Source organism: Lethenteron reissneri, chromosome 16 (genome assembly GCF_015708825.2).
Source record: "Lethenteron reissneri isolate LAM-NWPU_2019-01 chromosome 16, ASM1570882v1, whole genome shotgun sequence".
Taxonomy (NCBI): Eukaryota; Metazoa; Chordata; class Hyperoartia; order Petromyzontiformes; family Petromyzontidae; genus Lethenteron; species Lethenteron reissneri.
The window spans coordinates 6,388,855-6,407,826 of NC_083794.1; the positions used below are offsets into that span (position 1 = coordinate 6,388,855).

Here is an 18,972-nt window from a genome sequence, read left to right on the forward strand (position 1 = left end):
ATTTTTTTTATTTTAAAGCAGTTTATTTGCAAAAGTTCATCAAAACATTTACATTGACATTTCTCACACTGCTGGATACAAGGAGTTGCAGTTGTCAGGAGCAGATGGTAAGCAGTGTTTTACTTACAGCACTAAGGAGTTCTGCTATGGAATCACCAAAAATGATGAGCGAAACCAGCCTTATTTTTTATTCTTTAGCCAAAATAGTTCATCTTCTTAAAAAAAGACCTCTCGTAAAACGAAAAACAAATCAGTTAGTGTTACTTGTGTCAAAATGTAACATTTAAAGACAGTAGTGTATTTGTTTAATATTGTTTACAAAAATTTTCAAAGGAAAAAAGCTGTAAGCGCTTCATTTAAAAGAAATAAATGTTTTAGTACACGTTCCATTTATAAACGTTAAGCTGATTGTAATGCAAGGCAGAGAAATACATGATAGGCAATTATTGTACATTATAGAGAATGACGTCTCGAGGCGTATCGATGTAGTAACACCATCGTGAATTGAAAATAACCAAAGTCGAAAAGATGAATCATGGTGACAGTCTCCTAAACAACGCTTCTGCTTTCAAACTTATGTACAATGTTTTTAACCACAATTTGTTTCAAATCTTAAAACTACATATGCCGTGTATTTTTTTTCCTTCAATAGTCAGCCAATTCTGAGAGTCTACAATAAAGAATTAGCGTTATTTTAAAAAAAGCACGGGAGACTCAAAAATAAAAATCAGAAAAATACTGTAATGCACCGTTAACGTTAATTGAGCATTAGAGGTTTGCAGATTTCCGCAGCAGAATAAGGAATCGATGCATGGCAATGCGTTTCACAATACGTCAAAAGAATGCGACATTTAAAAACTTGTCACATTCGCCGCTCTGCTTTTATCCGTCTACCACCAACGCAGGGAACCTATCTATGAACGGTCTGATGCACGCGCGCACACACACACACACGCGCACATCTACAATACAAAACGCTCCGTAATAGAGTAATATAACTACTGCAAGCTGTACACAAATTTTACTGTTATAATCCAATTACCCCAATTCAACCCACACCCTCCCCAGTCCCCCTTTTAACGTTCATATTTCTCCAACAGGGACACACACGGCATACAAACAGCCTTACGAATGTGGTTTAAAAAAAATGACAATAAAAAAAAACTTTAAAAAACACAATCTTGGCTACAAGCTCACACCTGTCATGTGACTCGCATCGGATGGTAAAAAAAAAGCCACAGGCTTGGCTTTTACCAATGTAACGCAAACTGCACGTTAACTAGACACCACAATTTGTCTGCAGACGTAAAAAAAACGAAAGCCCAATACCTCCTCGCTTGCACAAAGCCTTCGGTTTCTCGTGTAATGTGAACTTAAAAACACGGCACGTGCGCTTGTAAACAAAGTCACTTAAAACAAAAACTACTTGGGATAATTCAACACGTGCGTTGGAGCCCAGATCTGTTTTTGCCTTGCCCACCCCTCCCCCACCCCTCCCCTCCCCATCATCCCAAAACCTTCCCCTTTCATGGTCCTGCAGTCAGACAAATAAAAAAACTGGCGTATGAACTTAAGCCAATCGAATTATTTCATTGAACTTCAATCTCTTTTTTTAACCAAAGCCGCCCAAAGACTTCAGAACCCAGGCAATTGCGCAGTTGGCAAAAAAAACAGACTGCAAGTTAATCCTGGAAGCAAAACACACAGACCACTGCTTCTAGGAAGCAACCTTATGACAATAATTATGATCCAAAAAGCAATTAACTCCAAATCGGCAAATCCTTTCCATTGGATACCAATTATAATTTTTTTTTTACAACAATTGTGTTACTCTAACTTTTCTCAACCTCGGAAGGCGTTTGCAACTGCAGCCTAGTTGAAAGGCAACGCAACTTTTTTTTTCCACCCCACAGTACCTCTTTTTTGCCAGGGTGGCGTTTGGCAATGCCCTTGGGTTCTTTAGGATCTGTCGCAAGGCTGTTAAAGGTCCACACGTTTTATCAACGCAAAAGCTGCACCGGTCTTGCAGCAGAGAATCAAGCCGTCAGTGGGTACACAATCTGCCCAAGTGTTCGGAGGCCCTAAAAAGTCATGCACAGCGACTTCTGTAATCGAACAGTCCACTTCTTATTATTCTTCACGCCCTTTTAACTTCATGAAGCGACAAGTTAATACCTGAAGACTCAATGGCCAGGTGAGACGAAGCTGCGGTCTTGTGTGGACACGTCAAGGCTCGTATGTCAAGGTGGTACAGACCGACGGATCCTTTTCCACCAGCATTTGAGGGCGCTTGCGACCAACGAGTGTTGTAAGCGGAAAAGGATTTGAGAAAAAGGTCGTGAATTAAACGAAGCCGCTTGCAAACGGGGCGCCTGATACGGCCCCAAAACGGAGACATTGAACGGTGGTGGAGGCGAAACATTCATCGCTGAGATTAAACTGCAGCTTGCTTAGTTTACAGCCAGACATCCAAAAACATATCAGATCGGTGATGATACCAAAACAGTGATAACTTGTGCGCTTATGGCAAGAGATGGTTAAAAAAAACCCATGTGATAATAACAGTAATAGAAACTAGGCTACAATAACAATAGACCAATAAAAACGAGAAAAAGAGCGAACACCACAAAGCTTGATTTTGGCAGGTTGTGTGATGAAATAAAAAAACAACAACACGGCAGGCGACTGTGGAGTCTCTTTTGGCTGGCATTGAAAGGTGTCGGGGGGTGGTGGGTGGGTGGGTGGGGGGAAGATGCGGAGTCGCGCTCAGGAGACCGAGGAGATGGGCATGTGTGGGGAGCCCATCTGCGTGAGCACCTTGTCCAGCCACTGCAGGGGTCCGTGCAGGTGAATCTCCACCCAGCAGGGCGTGCTCGTTACATCCTGCCGGTGGTACTCGGCGCCCCACCCCTGGTCACAACGGACGCGGAGGACAAGGTGTGCGCAACGCCGGCGTTAAACGACATTTCCCGTCCCCATGACGTACGCGTACGTCGTCAAAACAAAATCGGGGAAAACAAAACTGAAGTAAAATAACTTCATCGGTCTCGACGCTCCCACAAGGCCATGCGGTTTGGCAGCAGCTATCATAGTGCGATCGTGTCGCTATAGTTCTCTGCAGTGAGTACAATGTCTTTAAAAAATACGTTGCGAAGCCTCTCTAAATAAAATTAACGCTAAGCCGCATGCGCGTTCCAAGATTCAGAGGTGAACGGGGCCACCCCCACCCTGCGACTTGCATAGATCTCAGATTGGGAAAGGGTTAAGGCAACAAAAGTGCCACACTTTGTGGTCCTTTTTATTGTTTTTTATGCCACAAACTAAACTATAAAAACAATTTTTTATTTTACCAGGTAAGGCCCACGGAGCTATATAGCTCGTTTTCAGAAGCGACCTGGCCACAAATTATAGCCCAATGATGTGGCTTATCACGTGGAAATTAATTGCAGCCAAATATTCTAAACGCGTGTCGATTCTAAAATGTGGAGCGAAAAACTGGAAGACCCGAAGAAAAATCCACAAGACCACGGGGAAAACACGCACACTCCAAATATACATGCCAGGGTCGGGATCGAACCCACGACCTCCTTGTGTACCGGGCGAGGTCGTTAACATCTCCTAGCCACCGTGGCACCCAAACAAAGAGACCCGGGTACAAGGCAACTCTGCGGACTAAACATCCCCAACTCAGTACTCTTGGGTCTGAAGATGGGGAGGAGATTGGGCTCACTGCCCGCACACACACGCAGGTGACTATGAAGGGAACATCGGTTTTTACACTTTGTGATAACTGTTTAAAGTCTACGGAGCCCAGAGCACGGAGGAAAATTTGAAAACCGATAACAGCAGTCGTGCGTACAGCCAGGTGTCGCAACGGTGTGGGGCAGCAAAGTTTTTTATTTTACAGAAGCAGATTTCAACTCCCGCAGCCATGCCCATTACTTTTTTTGATAAACGAAAGGAAACCCGCTTATTTTTTATTGTTGTGTTTTTTTTAAAGATGCAACCCCAAAAAAACTATCTTGTAAATGCATCCTGAAGCGACATGTCCCCTAGACTATTAAAATCAAACGAAAGCTTCCTTAACGAAAAAAACCAAGACTTTAAAGTTGACAGATAAGCATTTTTTCCCCCAATAAATTCTAACTTTGCTCAACACAAGAAATGTATCAACTCTTATCGATACGACACGATCGATCGTGCGCTGCCGCTTGATGATGCCGGTTGCAATAACTGGCGAAACGTCAGACTCGGATTGTAAATGTTGTGGCTTTACTCACCAACACACCGGTTAGAGCTGTACTAGTATACTACACTATATACTACTATACACTACACTATACACTAGTGCTGTACTAGTAACAAATTGACATGTTCTGTTTACGTAACAAGCCCCTTACTAATTTGGCTGTGTCAGGTGGTGGCGGCGGGTTTAACGACACATTTATATTTACACGATCTAACCCAAAAAAAAACCTACGTTATGAAAATCTACGTGTTAAACAGCAGAAAAAGTACTCTATGCGGAAGGGGTCTGGGCGGCTCACCTTGACGAAGCTCATGCGGATGATGCACATCTTGGTGAGCTCGTAGACGGCCTCGAAGCCGTGGTTCACAGACTCGGCCAGCAGGCCCGCAAACTCCTGGTTGTTGAAGATCTTGAGGCTGCAGCCGCTGGGGATCTTGCACACGGTGGTCGGGTGGAAACCGTGGTGGTAGTTGCAGTTGCGGCTCTGCACGAAGATGCTGCTGTCACTCAGGCACTCGGCGAACACCTCCCCACCCACGTAGTACAGGTGCACGCCTGTCACGCGATGGGGGTACACGAAGAGGGGGGGGGGGCAGTGAGCGATCGAGTATTCACAGTCCTTGAGTCACTAGTCTTGGAGTCGGCAACCTGCGATTAGCACGGTTAGCTACGTACGGTTATGAAAAACGTTCAACATACGTACATACAACCTGTGTCTCCCGGAGCCGCATGCAGCTCTTTAATGACTGCTTCGTGATGTTATTTGTTTCAAGCACCACCGTCTCCCGTCATCACATGCATTGAGTCTCTTGAAATAGTTTTTTTTTTTACCGAACTCGAAAAAAATGGCTCTCGTTTATTTCGGTTGTAGACCCCATGCACTCAGTCATTCAAGAATCGATTTCGGTTGTCTTGTTTGCAAGTACAGGCAAGGCACAAGAGGAATCGATTCTTGTGAGCTCATACCGTAGTAACACCTGGCCAGGCCTGATCCAGGCCAGGCATGGGGGTGTCCGCACCAGATGCACGGACTGTTGCAAGTGACTGGTTGGGGTGGAGAGCGCTCTGGTCTATTGCCGGTTAATCGCAACAGTAGTTGCACCGTCTAATTTGTACACTTTATTCTCGGCACTGGAATACGCTCACTATTTAGGTGAAACCCAAATTTAAAATGTTTGTATTTCGCAGTCATTGATAACTCCAGGCCAAGACCATCAACTTGCCACAGTTAAGTCATGGGTGGCAACGTGGATTCAAACCCTGGCATCTCGGTCGGAATGCGCAGGGGACCCGAGTCACAAACTGCAATTAACATTCCGACTGCGCCAAGTCACGTGTTTTTGCATCGAGTTTGTTGTTGTAACGTTCCGACCCCCCTGAGTGGACATCCGTGAAAAAGCGCTTTTTAGCTCATCAGATTCCTCCAGTAAAAATAAAACATTCAAATTAAAATTCTGACGTCACGAGTCAAAAGGAGCTTTCCCAACTTAACAAACGAGCTCTGCACCGGCAGCACTGTCAGAGAGCAGGCAACGTGGCGCGTCGCGACGTACCCTTGCCGATGTGCCGACGTGTGTTCTCGATGGTCGAGTTGCGGTTGACGTGCGACAGGAGGCCCAGGCAGAAGCGGTTCTTGTTGTTGGAGGGGTCGGTGAAGCCGTCGACCAGCACGCTGGTGGACGAGGCGTGGAAGGCCTCGCCCACGCGGTTCGTCAGCTCGTAGTACACGATGGAGCACCAGTGCTTGGGCTCCTCGTACGTCACGGGCTGCCGGTCTACGAGCGTCACAAAAGGAGAAGAGGTTTTCACTTGGAGTGAACAATTGCACCACCTCGCCGTGCTGGGTAACAATGGGCCCCTGATCAGTAAAAAATTAACCCGTAAAAACAAAGTTTTTCACTATAAATCCTTTATATGCGTGGCGGCTAGGGTCCTCTCGTCCTCTGGCTTGAGATGGCTGCCACCTATGTGTCAGATGATTGCCTGCCACCATTAAGCAATTGGTAATTAAATATAATTTATTTCTTCCTAAAATGTTGAAAATTTTGGAAAAAATTTTCACGAAAATGCATTGTCACGCACAACGAGTCTGTGTGCAAAATGTCAGCTCGATTGGATCACGGGAAGTGGGTTAGAAAACGACCGAAAGATTTGCACGGTCGTAAGCGCGCAAGCAAGCAAGCAAACTTAATATAAAGGATTTAAAAACAAAACTCATGAAGTCCCCTAAAAAGGTCTTTTATCTGCACGAGTACATCCACACTTATAAACTCGATTCTGTGCTATATCCTCCCAGTAGCGGCTTTTGGCTCACCATTGAGTAAAGACGGGCACTGCATCGAGAGCGTTCAGACGCGCTTCTGCGGCCTTCTGGAACGCTCTTCCTTCCGATATTAGGAAGCCACCAGAGCTATGCACTTCTAAATCATCAACATTGAAAACTCATTTCTTGAGAATGAATTTTTGTGTTTAGTTTATTGTCCTTCCCCCGCACCTCCGATTAGCAGAGTTAACTACATGAAGTGCGAAAGAGGTTCACCATACATACGTACATAGGGAGGTTTATATATATATATGCAAACTTTTATTTAACCATATACCACCACGCGAGTAAGGGCACATTGGTGAAGATGGGGATGCACTGATACGGGACCAGAGAAGTACAGTTCAACAATTGAGTTTGCTGCAGCACCCTCTGCTGACCATCATGTGCCACAAAGACAAAGATCCCCCGTATATAGCCTTAGCAGACTGTTCGGGGAAAGTGCTGTTATAGCAAGCACCGATAAAAGCTGACATGGGTGGCCAGCACCACACCCTGCCGCCTTTCTCTCCTCAGTGGTGACATTTACACACTGCACCAGGTACTCATTTGAGGCCGAGTCGACCTAGGGGAGGCCCAGGACTGATCCAAACAATCGTCACTGGTGTTGGCCGTGAGCGGGAATCGAACTCGCGTCACTGGGTTTCGCAGCGCAGCGTAGCGCTAAACGCTGCACTACCGCTCCCCGCCATGTACCACAGCGGCACGTACGATCCAGGCTGAACTCTGCTGAGAAGAGATCACCCACACTGCGGATAATGGGCGTGCGTGCGGAGGACCAAGACATTTCCATTCAGAGGTGGCGTCCGCGAGCAGTGCACACCCACCACGTGTGCGAGAACACTCCCCAGAAGATGAAGTGACACTTCAAAAGACCTCTCTTATCTGTGTTTTTATTAGGCCGTGGTTGGTTCAGTGTTCCCCCTCCACAGTTGTCCTAAGCCAATTTGTTTACATTTCATCACATTGTGCAATTTTCTCCACTGCGTCAACTTGCCAAAATGTGTCACTTTGACCTCCTGAAGTGATTTCTTGCATATTTAACGATTAAAAAGTGCAATTCGCGTTATTGTATTAACCTTATTTTACGAAAAAAAATATTGTCACGTTTAGAGTAGATTTGTTAAATCTAAACAAAAAGATATTACGTTTACTTAAAAACTATTTTTTTTACGTAACCCAAGTCTACCGTACAAAAAACAACGTTTAAGGTGTCGCAACAGGTTCATGTAATCTCTCGACTCAAATAAAAAAAGACATTGACTGACTAGCGGCAGCATACCTACACACACTTGCATTTCACAAAGACTAATCCCTCTGATGCAACAGCGCTTTAAGTCACAATCAGACATCTGCAAACATCAATATAGGCGGGTAAGGGGCGCGTACCGCCAGTGTTGGGCAAGGTGGGGACCATTGTGGTGCTGGTCTCCATCGATTGACTCCCGTCTTGGCTGTTCTGGTCTTCCGGGGGCACGTACGCAGGAGGTGGCGTGTCCGCTGTACACGCACGCCGCAAAAACCCACCTCCAATAAGCACAGTCGGCTACGTACAGAGCGACAGATGATCAACATACTTGCACACAAACGCGCAAGGAAAACAGGCACAGCATCCGTCAGCTATACTAAACTAAACTTTTGTGTTATTCACCGGGTTAAAGCCCACTTAGCTCTACAGCTCTTTTTCAGAAGCGACCTGGCCACAGATGATAGCTCAACGACGTGGCTTATCGTGTGTAAATTAAATAGCAGGCAAATACTCTTAAACGCATGTCGATTCAAAAATATGGAGGGAAAAACAGGAGAAAATCCACGTGGCCACAGGGAGAACATGCAAACTCCAAATATACAAGCATCAGGATTGGGATCGAACCCACGACCACCTGCATACCACGCGAGGGAGTTAACATTTGGCCACCGCAGTGCCCCAGCCTGGTTTGAGTCAGCAGGCACGTAACCGGTGTTAAAATACGATTCTAATACAGACGACAAGCACCACATCACGTGTGGAGAATGGACGATTAATCATGCGTGCGTATTTTATGCCAAATGTTTCTCCTAGACTCATGCCCAAAACGATTGTGACAAAACTAGATCGTGAAACAAGACAGTATAACCGAGATAAAAGATACAAAAATTAAATAATAATAATTGTGGATGGGTGCAGCAGATCATGTGGTAGAGCGATGGCACATTGGTTCGTGCAGAGCGCTGTGGAACCCTTGCGACCCGCGTTTAATTCGTGGCCACAGATAATATCAGTTACATCTGAACCCATCTTGGGTACCCCCCCACCCTACCCACACCTTCACTCACCTGCACTGACCAGTGTGGTGAAGTATGGTCAAACAGCTGTGGCGAGGCATTAAAACAGCAGTGACTTTATAATAGGCTGCAGATTATTCTATACCAATGATTTCACACGTGTTCCGTATGTAATTAATAGCCAAGGTTGGCCTCACAGATAAACCATCGCCTCCAGTGTGAGGAATTTCCACCACTTGCCGAGGCTCGAAAGAGAAATGATCACGGCCATTTGTAATTGTAGAAGTGAGACGACCCAACTGATATAACAGCAGAGTACTGATTGCGCATGCTCGTGTAGATATAATCAATGGTGTGTGACTTTCAAGTACGTCTATGTACTTAGATGTAGTTTAAGTTTAGACATTTAACAAGAGCAAGAAAACCTTTTCCCAAATAACATAAAAAACTCAAAATATTTGTAAATAGCACTGCCATTAAATAAATACATATTTCCACAAATATTTCTGCGCTTACATGCAACATTCCACCCGTCAATCAGTACAGCGCTGTTCAGTAAACCAGAGTGATTATATTCCACATCAATTAAATCAGTTTAAGTACACTCAGTTCACGCGTATCATGGTGTCCATCGCCACTAGCACGACCAGCTGCTTATCGCTCCATTTAACTCTGATCAGGTTTGTGGAAACACAAAGGTCTCTATCGGTCTACCCAAATCATACCATCCCGAGTTTCACGCAGTTCACAACGGGGAATATGTAAGTGGGACACTATGCTCAATCATCCGAAATCTCAGATCGCAGAAGCCAAGTAGAGTAGGCACTATTTAGGCTCAATGCGACTTTATAGGCTACAAGGTGGGCAGCAAAGGGCAGTGTGGCAGAGGTAATCGCTGTACTGTACTACTATGGTGCGAAAATGTCCAAATGATGGGCCACTTTGTTGAGCTATCATTTGTGGCCAGGTCACTTCTGAAATAGAAGTTAAAAACCTCAATGGGCTTTGCCTGGTAGGATGGTTTAGTTTTATCTTAGTGTCATTTGTTTACCTTTCTTATATTTTGCACTATCATGTTTTTGTATTGTTTGTTGTTGTAACTTTCTTACCCGCCCCGTCTGGACATCTGTGAAAAAGATCTTTATAGCCCATGGATTCCTCCAGTATAAATAAGTATTCTGATTCTAATCTATGCTCCCTGCCTTCACCAACCTACACTGACTATGGTAGTGAAAGCAAAGTCGAATAACTCCCACGACCTGACCCGCATGGCATGACTACTATTCCTACTATTTTTATTATACCAGGTAAGGCCCACTGAGCTCTTTCATTTGGCCAGAAGCGACCTGGCCGCAAATTGATGGCTCAACAAAGCCATCAAATTGAAAGCTCAACAAAGTGGCTTATCACGTGGAAATGTATAGCAGCCAAATACTCTAAACGCATGTTGATTCTAAATATGGAGGGGAAAATCGGAAGAGCCAGAGAAAAATCTTCATGACCACAGAGAGGGAGACATGCGAACTCCAACTATGTGTTGAGTATTTGGCCTCTATAAATTTCCACACAAGCCACTTCATTGACCTATTAATTGTGGCCAGGTCGCTTGTGACAAGGAGCTATATATGGTTCAGTGGGCCTTACCTGGTAAAATAACAAGTATAACCCGTAAAAACAAAGTTTTTCACTATAAATCCTTTATATGCGTGGCGGCTAGAGTCCTCTCGTCCTCTGGCTTGAGATGGCTGCCACCTATGGGTCAGATGATTGCATGGCAGCATTAAGCAATTGGTAATTAAATATAATATTTTTGTCCTAAAAAGTGTAAAATTTTGGAAAAAAATTTTCACGAACATTAATTGTCACGCACAACGAGTCTGTGTGGAAAATGTCAGCTCGAATTGGATCACGGGAAGTGGGTTAAAAAACGACCGAAAGATTTGCACGGTCCTAAGCAAGAAAGCAAGCAAGTGAACTTAATATAAAGGATTTAAAAATAGTAATTGTTAATTTAAAATATACACACATCAGGGATCGAATCCACAACCTCCTGTATACCGGGCGAGGTAGTTAACATCTTGCCACCGTCAGGAGGCCTAAATCTAGCAGCGGATTGACAAAAGGGTTGTACGTGTACATATACACGAGGGAAATGGGTCTCTGGCTTGCATGATAAACTCGTGTGTTAAACAATGTCATCAAGCCAGTGCAGTATTACAAACAAACACCAGCCCCTGGTGCCTTCACGTCGAATGCTATGCCGAGCCACTGCCGTTGGCAAGACAAGCTCGAGGATGTCATGCTTTCTAGGACTTGCTCAGCATCCTTAACATAACAAGATGTTGCCTCACAGCAAACAGCTTGCGCTGGGGGAGTGGGGGCCGCAATATTCTAAACCTCTTTTCTGCGGGAATTGGTGGGAACAGACCGGAAAAATGTGCTCGCAACAATTCATCAGTTCAGGATACTCTGTGGAGCGGGCTCGTGGGACAATGTTCGGAGAACAAGATGAAAAGATGCATCAATGACTAGAAATAAACATTGCATGTCACAAAGACAAAAGTCCCCCCCGCGTATAGCCTGAACAAACTGTTGTGGGGGGGGGGGGGGGGGCAAGTGCAGTTAGCGAGTAGCACCTATGAAGTCCGGCACGACACACGAGAGGGTGGGTGGCCAACACCACGCCCGGCCGCCTTTGTCTCCATAATCTCGATGTTTACACACCGCACCAGGTACTCATTTGAGGCCGAGTCGACCTAAGGGAGGGCCAGGACCAGTTCAGATAAATCTCCACTGGTGTTGGCCGAGAGCGAGAATCGAACTCGGGTCGCCGGGTTTCATAGTGCAGCGGCGCTGACTGCTACACTACCGCTCTCCATATCACCCACACACAGAGACAGCTACCCTCACACCCTTCCACTACCGTTGACAATACAATTCTAGATTTGAAGCTTTCGTGACTGCAAGGATTCATATTCTTGGGTTTTTTCGGTAAAGTCACGTAGGTAAAAAATTAATAGAAGTAAAATAAAAATAAAATTAATAAAATATAAATCACGACGTTTCGGAGGCAACACAAGCCTCCGTCTTCAGGTGGAACCGTGACAGCACGCTCGCTGTATCAAGTAAATGTTGACAATACAAGCACAGGGGGTGGGTGGGTTGGGGGGGGCACATGGGGCTCACCGGGGATCTGGAAGGGGCTGCCGGGGCCCGAGCTGGCAGGCGACTGTGGGTAGCTGGACGTGCTGCTAGGCGAGTGCACAAACGGGTTGCTGTTGGGCTGCTGGAACGACTCGGGGAAGTGGCCCGGCCCGCCGTGCATTCCCGCGGGCTCACTGAAGCTCGTGGTGAGGCTGCGGAACTGCGGGATCATGCTGAGCTGGGGGTTGAACTCGCTGTGGCGCGGCACGAGCACGGGCGGCAGCACTGCAAGAAACGAGGGAGGCGCGTGGTTAAGTTTCGCGCCAAGGAGGCCGATTGGCTCAATGGGCTCTCTCGCACGGTTAGGTTACAGCGACTGCTGTAGGTGACGCGATGCTCCACGAGTTCACGTGGATTATGCTCGTGAAACATGAAATAAAATGGAACAAACAGCACATTGTTTTGATTTATTACGCGCGAATATTTCCTTTGGGATAGCGATTGGAATGAACACGAGAACGAACGAGTCCGTAAAAAACAAGGCCCAGTATATACACGAGGTGTTATATATGCAAGACAGGGTGAATCGAGACACGCGAAACCCGTTGCGCTAAAGTCACGAATCAAAGTGGCTTCCACAGTTCTAACAGTCGTGGGGTGACATTTGTGTCCCAAGTCGCACCCGTGAATCAGTGGTGGAAAATCCCCATTATGGTTGGGGCAAGTATTAACAAAGACCAGCACTGCCAACCTCCCAGTGTGCTCACTCGTGTTATTGTGCAGAGGGGACATTGGATGAGTCGACCCCCCCCCCCCACCACTCCCAACTGAACTGGATTTCATAATCAACGTTTTTATTTGAGTACTCAAAAACTGTAAATGTTGTGGTTTCACGCTTCAACACACTGGTGGGCTAAAGCAGTGAACTATTTGTCTTTTGTCAACGTGACACTTTTTTGCTGATTGGCCGTGTCGGGTGGTGGAGGGTTACGACACATTTATAAATAACGCAATCTAACCCAAAAACGTTGATTATGAATAATATTGGTCGCGAAAGCCTACGTGTTGAACTGGATTTGAAAGCAGAACTTTCCCGAATCGCAAGCCGTGCACCGTATAATACCGCAGCGCCATCTCGCCAGACGCCAACTTCCATTTCATGACCACCCCAAGGCCAAGGCCTCTCGGCATTAACTGTCTGCATGGGATTCACTCTGAACACTAGGAAACATGAATTGTTCGCAATAAGCAATGCCCTCAATACCATGCTCGTTAAGATGAAACCCAGTGACTACTGACATTTAACAAAGACAGAGTTGCCAGCAGATGGCAGTACAGCAAGAAGGCCGATGGCTAACATTCTCCATGCTTGGTTGTTTTCTCCAGCAACTCCCCATTTCCTCGTGTGCCAAAAACAACTTTTCGTAACTGGCGGTTCGGTGGAGTGGATGAACCATCACAATTGTGTCACAATCGGATTAACAAATTTTTTGTATTTTCATCTCATTTGTACTGTGCCTCTTTTGTGCATAAATAGTCGCTCCAAGCCTGGGGCGTGCCATTCAGACTGTCTCTCGACAGACCTGTTCTCCACCTGAAGACGGCTGCTTGCGTTGTGGCCGAAACGTCGTGAGAATTATTTTATTATGTTTTATTTTTATTATTTTATTATTTTCCTTCTACGTGACTTTACCGAAAGAACCAAGAAGATGTGCCGTCTCATTCACTGCAGTAGTCAAAAGGTAATGTTTTAATTTGTTAATATCATTTTCCCAAGTTATAAACACTGGATTCTTGCGTGAACAATTCAAACGCATGTATCTTGAACACGAGGATTTGTTTAACGCCGTGAAATGCTCAATTCCCGGTAGTTACTGTGAGACGACAAAAAATTCGAGATGGCACAAAGTCCCATCATTTTATGCGGACATTGCACAAATTGGCCCCTTTACACTGGTTTCACTTTGAATGAAACCTCATCAGCACAGCGTGTGGCAGTGGATTATTTACCGCACTCCCCTAAAGTTGAAGGTCCCAGTGCACCCAAAGCGCTGCGAGAGAAAACGAGGACACCCCCCCCCCCCCCTTCAGACCAATCAAAAAAACAAAACGCCGCTCAAGACTGCACGCAAATTGTACAACACGAGCGGATTTTTAAATCCTTTATATTAAGTTCGCTTGCTTGCTTAGGACCGTGCAAATCTTTCGGTCGTTTTTTAACCCACTTCCCCGTGATCCAATCGAGCTGACATTTTCCACACAGACTCGTTGTGCGTAACAATTAATGTTCGTGAAAAAAAAATTCAAAAATTTTACACTTTTTAGGGCAAAAATATTATATTTTGATTTAAAGCTTTCGTGACTGCCGGGATTCATCTTCTTGGTTCTTTCGGTAAGAAGACAAAAATATTAGATTTATTACCAATTGCTTAATGGTGCCATGCAATCATCTGACCCATAGGTGGCAGCCATCTCAAGCCAGAGGACGAGAGGACTCTAGCCGCCACGCATATAAAGGATTTATAGTGAAAAACAGTTTTTACGGGTTATACTTATTATTCCACCGCCAAGTATTTCAACAACCGGGGGGGTGTGCGCAGCTGAAAGCACACAAACAAGTAGGGAGGGTGTCTACTCTTAATGGCTGCACTCGAATAGATATTCAGAATTTCAAATACCGTTGTGTAAAAACAGTGCCGAGTCAAATTCTCCACATGCCAATATTACGAACGGGAGCACGATTTTTTTTTAATGGCATTTAGTCCGTGACCAAATTACCGAGAATGCTCGCAATCTGGTCAGACCTCGGACGCCGTGATTAAATCACCGAGCGCTCGAGTGGGCGATCACCACGGACAAAGCAAGTGCATGGCTACATTGTGGCCAGCAATGAGCAGTGCAGCAAAACCTATTGTTGTACTGCACTACGCTAACCTCCATTCTCTAACCCGCACTGACCAGTGTGGTGAAATATGGTGAAATGACCCCCACGACCCGCATGCATTGGGAGAGGCTCTCATCAGGCACCTCCGATTAGCACAGTTGGCGACGTCGGGTGTGAAGTAAGTTCAACATACACACCGATAAATACACACAGACATACAAAGAGGGTGGACATGTGAAGTATTACAAGTGAGTTTTTCAGTACCATGCAAGCTACAGTTTTGACATTTCCATTTGGGGGAATGTAAATATAAAAAAACAAATGCAATTAATGAATCACCTTTATAGTTTTTTTTTCGATTTAAAGCTTTCGTGACTGCAGGGATTCATCTTATTGGTTCTTTCGGTAAAGTCACGTAGAAGGGAAGTAATAAAATAATAAAAATAAAACATAATAAAATAATTCTCACGACGTTTCGGCCACAACGCAAGCAGTCGTCCTCAGGTGAAAACCAAGTGTGTCGAGGCGACAGCGTTAATTCATAACAATTGAAACACACAGCAAAATAAAGTAACTAAAACGTCCAAAACATACAAGCTGGAGACACGCAGCGGTATTCTTTGAACATTTACGGAGAAAATGCAGCAGTGCACTGTGCGCGCGGTTAGTCACTGGGTTTCATCTTAACGAGCTATTTGTACGGAACTGGGCAAGGAAGCAGCCGTAATGTGTACATCATCCAGCAGACATGAGAGGTCTTTCACTGTCGGGCCAATTGTGTCAATGGTTGGACATGAAGCCCGAGACCCGAGCGATTCACGGAGAGACACGGACAATTCACAAAGAGCTGTGGCAGGAATTAGGGGTGGCTCTTAAAAGGGGCTTCCGCGCCAAGGATTCTTAACGTCAAACAGACAGGGGACCACATATCAAACGGTGAGCTCTGTTATAGATCAGAGCGGACACCACTTTGTGTAATAACGCACAAACAGACAGAGGGAGACACTTTGTTGTTGGAGATAGTCGTGTTTTTTTTGTAGAAGGGGACGATCAAGGTCGAGCGAGACTACACGGCAGAGGAAGAGCCCTGGGTGTGGGCGAACGGTCACAGAAAGAACTCTGAGCTGTGCTGGCTGGGATAAGATCAGGTTCATCTCCGCAAGTGGCCTTGACAAGGGAGCTTTTTGAATTGCAGCGACTGGTGGAAATTGATAATGAGCTCAAACTTGGCACGAGGCATCTGAAGCGAGTAGCTTGCTAGGAAAATAAAGGGCAGTAGGCAATGTAAAAACAATATGGACCGTAAAACCACGCAGAAATGCACAGAGCAAAGACAAAAATGCGAACGAATTTAACTTAGCCTCGTCTTGACACTGGAATGACAACGTTCAATTTGTTTCGTAATTATTTTCAACTGTGTTAAATGACCCAAAGTCGGTAAAATTTCTGGCTACACGTGTCGATACGTACAAGTTAAGAGAGCCGGCAATCTGCTGCAGCAACACAACAACCCGACGTGCATGCCTGGCACAAAGGTCGCACGAAACCATACATCACACAGATTAACAGTTGCTGTTTAAACAAGCCGGTCTAACGGGCTCGATGTATGCAGACAGTATTTTGAATTACCTGGACTCATTCAAACAGCAGAAACGCGTGAACTGTGCAAACTAAAACACTTCACACATTTTGGCACGTGCAAAAAAAGGCACCAAAAATATCAACATCCATTGATAGCGCTAAACGTAAATTGCGAGGCATGTGTTTAATATCAGGTGAGCGTGTTGAGGATATTTCTCGGAGCGGTTATGGATGCAAGTTCAAATTCCTTCGCACCATATATGTCGCCAACCATGCTAATTCGAGGTACGGGGGAGGGGGAAAGACACCAATCTAAACACAAAACGCAGCATAAAACGTCACCAACCTGCAGCCAAACTGCACCTTCTTTTTTAAATCGCAGCGCCTGGTGCACTGTACCACAGAGGGGCCCCCTTCACCGGCAAGACGCTTAACAGGAGGAAATGAAATTAAATTTCAAAAAGGCCAAGTTGGGAAACTCATTCATATTTTATGCAGCAGCAATTACCCGGCAGTGAAAGGATTAAAGGGGGATAACGCCAATTCGTTTTGTTGGATGTTTGCGTGAGACAAAAGGGGAGAGACGGGGGGGGGGGGGTGGACAGGGGACTGCGTTGCCACGGGGGTCATTATTTATACATGAGGGTATAGTGTAGCGGCCCATAAGCAGGAAGTCATTTGGGAGAGAGGCTTCTTTCTCAGAGTGACCTCACGGATTTTCTGGCTACGATCCCAGTATCAACTCCCCGCTCATTTAGTAAATTATGCAAGGCCTTTTGCACAGATATGGAAGCGGCCAACCGTATAAGATTGCACTTATGCGCTTGCTTCTTTTTTTACCCTATTTGGCCACGTGCTGAACTGTTCGGGCTATAGGCACCGCTGTTTTGAATGACAAACGCAAATAACGAAGTCTAGCCGGTGTCAATTATAGCCACGTCTATTATGACTTACGGAAATATGAATTCAGAAAATTGTTTACGACTTCTGTTGTTAAAACTCGGGCGTCGCTTGGAAGCGATAACACTGGTCAACACACTTTTTCTGGCATAAGGTATTCCAACGGTTTTAAGGTAATTTTGGGGTGCTGATTCTATCACATCAGGTTTTTGAGATATCAAATATTGCATTTTCAATAAAAACTGCAGAAGAAAAATATTAAATAAATGTGGATATCTACATAAAATTATATTATAAAACACACTATCCTAAAAATACAGCACCATATTTTAACACTAAAGCAGTCACTGACTCGCAACAACTTGCAATCATAAGTGACAAGAGTTAATTTCGGGTAAAATCAATGAAAATCGGGTATGCCGATAGCATAAAAATGAGATGTGATAGAGCAAATCTGAGATCAGATTTGGAATCAGTACCCCGAAATTAGTCTAAAACAGCTGCAAAAGTCCAGGCCAGAAAAATATTCTAGATTTGAAGCTTTCGTGACTGCAAAGATATATATTCTTAGGTTTTTTTTTTCCGGTTAAGTCACGTAAGTAAAACATCAAAATAAAAATAAAATAAAAATAAAAAAATAAAAATAATAAAAAATAAAAAAATAACGTCGTGATTTTTATTTTTATTTTATTTTTATTTTGATGTTTTACTTACGTGACTTAACCGAAAAAAAAAAACCTAAGAACCAGAAAAAAATGTTTTTTTTTGTTGACCAGTGTAATTGATCTCAATGGGGGCATAGCGGCGTGCACCTGTAAATGAGCATTTTAGAAATGTAAGGTGCCCCCCAGGAGATGCAAATAGTGGTTGGCAATACAGAAACCGAGTTGACGATTCAATCTCTGTGGTCCTTTAGAGTGTTATCCCCTGGCATACATGGGTTTTTCTCCGTGTGCTCGTGTACCCTCCAACATACAAAACACTGCCTTCAAAAAAAGGGAATTGGCCAATCATTCCAACGCATGCCTCTTAAAAAGAAAGTGCCAACATCCAAGTTAGGCTATTGTGGATAAATTACATTACATTTTTTCGCTGTCGGTACAATATCAGTAATTCAGTATTGTAGCAGTAATTTTTGTAGTAGATTCACATGCGTGTACAAAAGCCACTGCTATTATTCACACGGTTTATTGCAAAAAGGAATTCATCATTAAAATGCTGCACTGGCGATGACATCAGAAAGCGAGCGACACCCGCTATCAGCAAACTACGTCCGCCTCGGCTGACGCGATCGCAACTCCATTGCTCCCCACCCACGTGCTCCCCACAGCCATTCTCTCCTCTTCATCCCCCCCCCACCGCTCACTCCTCCACAATCCAGTGGGGCCAAAACCAGACAAAACACGGCACTCGGTGACACACAAGAGGCAGCCCCACACCTGCGGCACCCCAGGTCATGAACGCGGGGGGGGGGGGGGGTTGGGGGGGGGGCTCCAGCCAAGTGCCCGTGAGCTAATGAGGTGGGGTGAGCTAACAATTCCGTGAGGGCGGCAAGCGTTAAGCGTCAGCAACTCGAGTGGAAACAGCGCATCACAGCGTTCGTGGATTGGCAAGCTGGGCAGGCCG

At 45.1% G+C, this 18,972-nt stretch overlaps 1 protein-coding gene across 3 annotated transcripts in view; it reads right to left on the reverse strand.

Annotated features, from left to right (window-relative positions):
- SMAD1 (SMAD family member 1) overlaps positions 1-18,972 on the reverse strand; it is a 44,231-nt gene continuing 25,259 nt past the window's right edge. For all 3 annotated transcript variants that reach the window (XM_061552240.1, XM_061552241.1, XM_061552242.1), the window contains exons 5-9: positions 12,024-12,266; positions 7,962-8,072; positions 5,803-6,024; positions 4,548-4,804; positions 1-2,910 (exon numbers count right to left, since the gene is read on the reverse strand). In XM_061552240.1, coding sequence (XP_061408224.1) covers positions 2,767-2,910; positions 4,548-4,804; positions 5,803-6,024; positions 7,962-8,072; positions 12,024-12,266 — 977 coding nt within the window. In that variant the 3' untranslated portion in view covers positions 1-2,766. The remainder of the gene's footprint in view (positions 2,911-4,547; positions 4,805-5,802; positions 6,025-7,961; positions 8,073-12,023; positions 12,267-18,972) is intronic.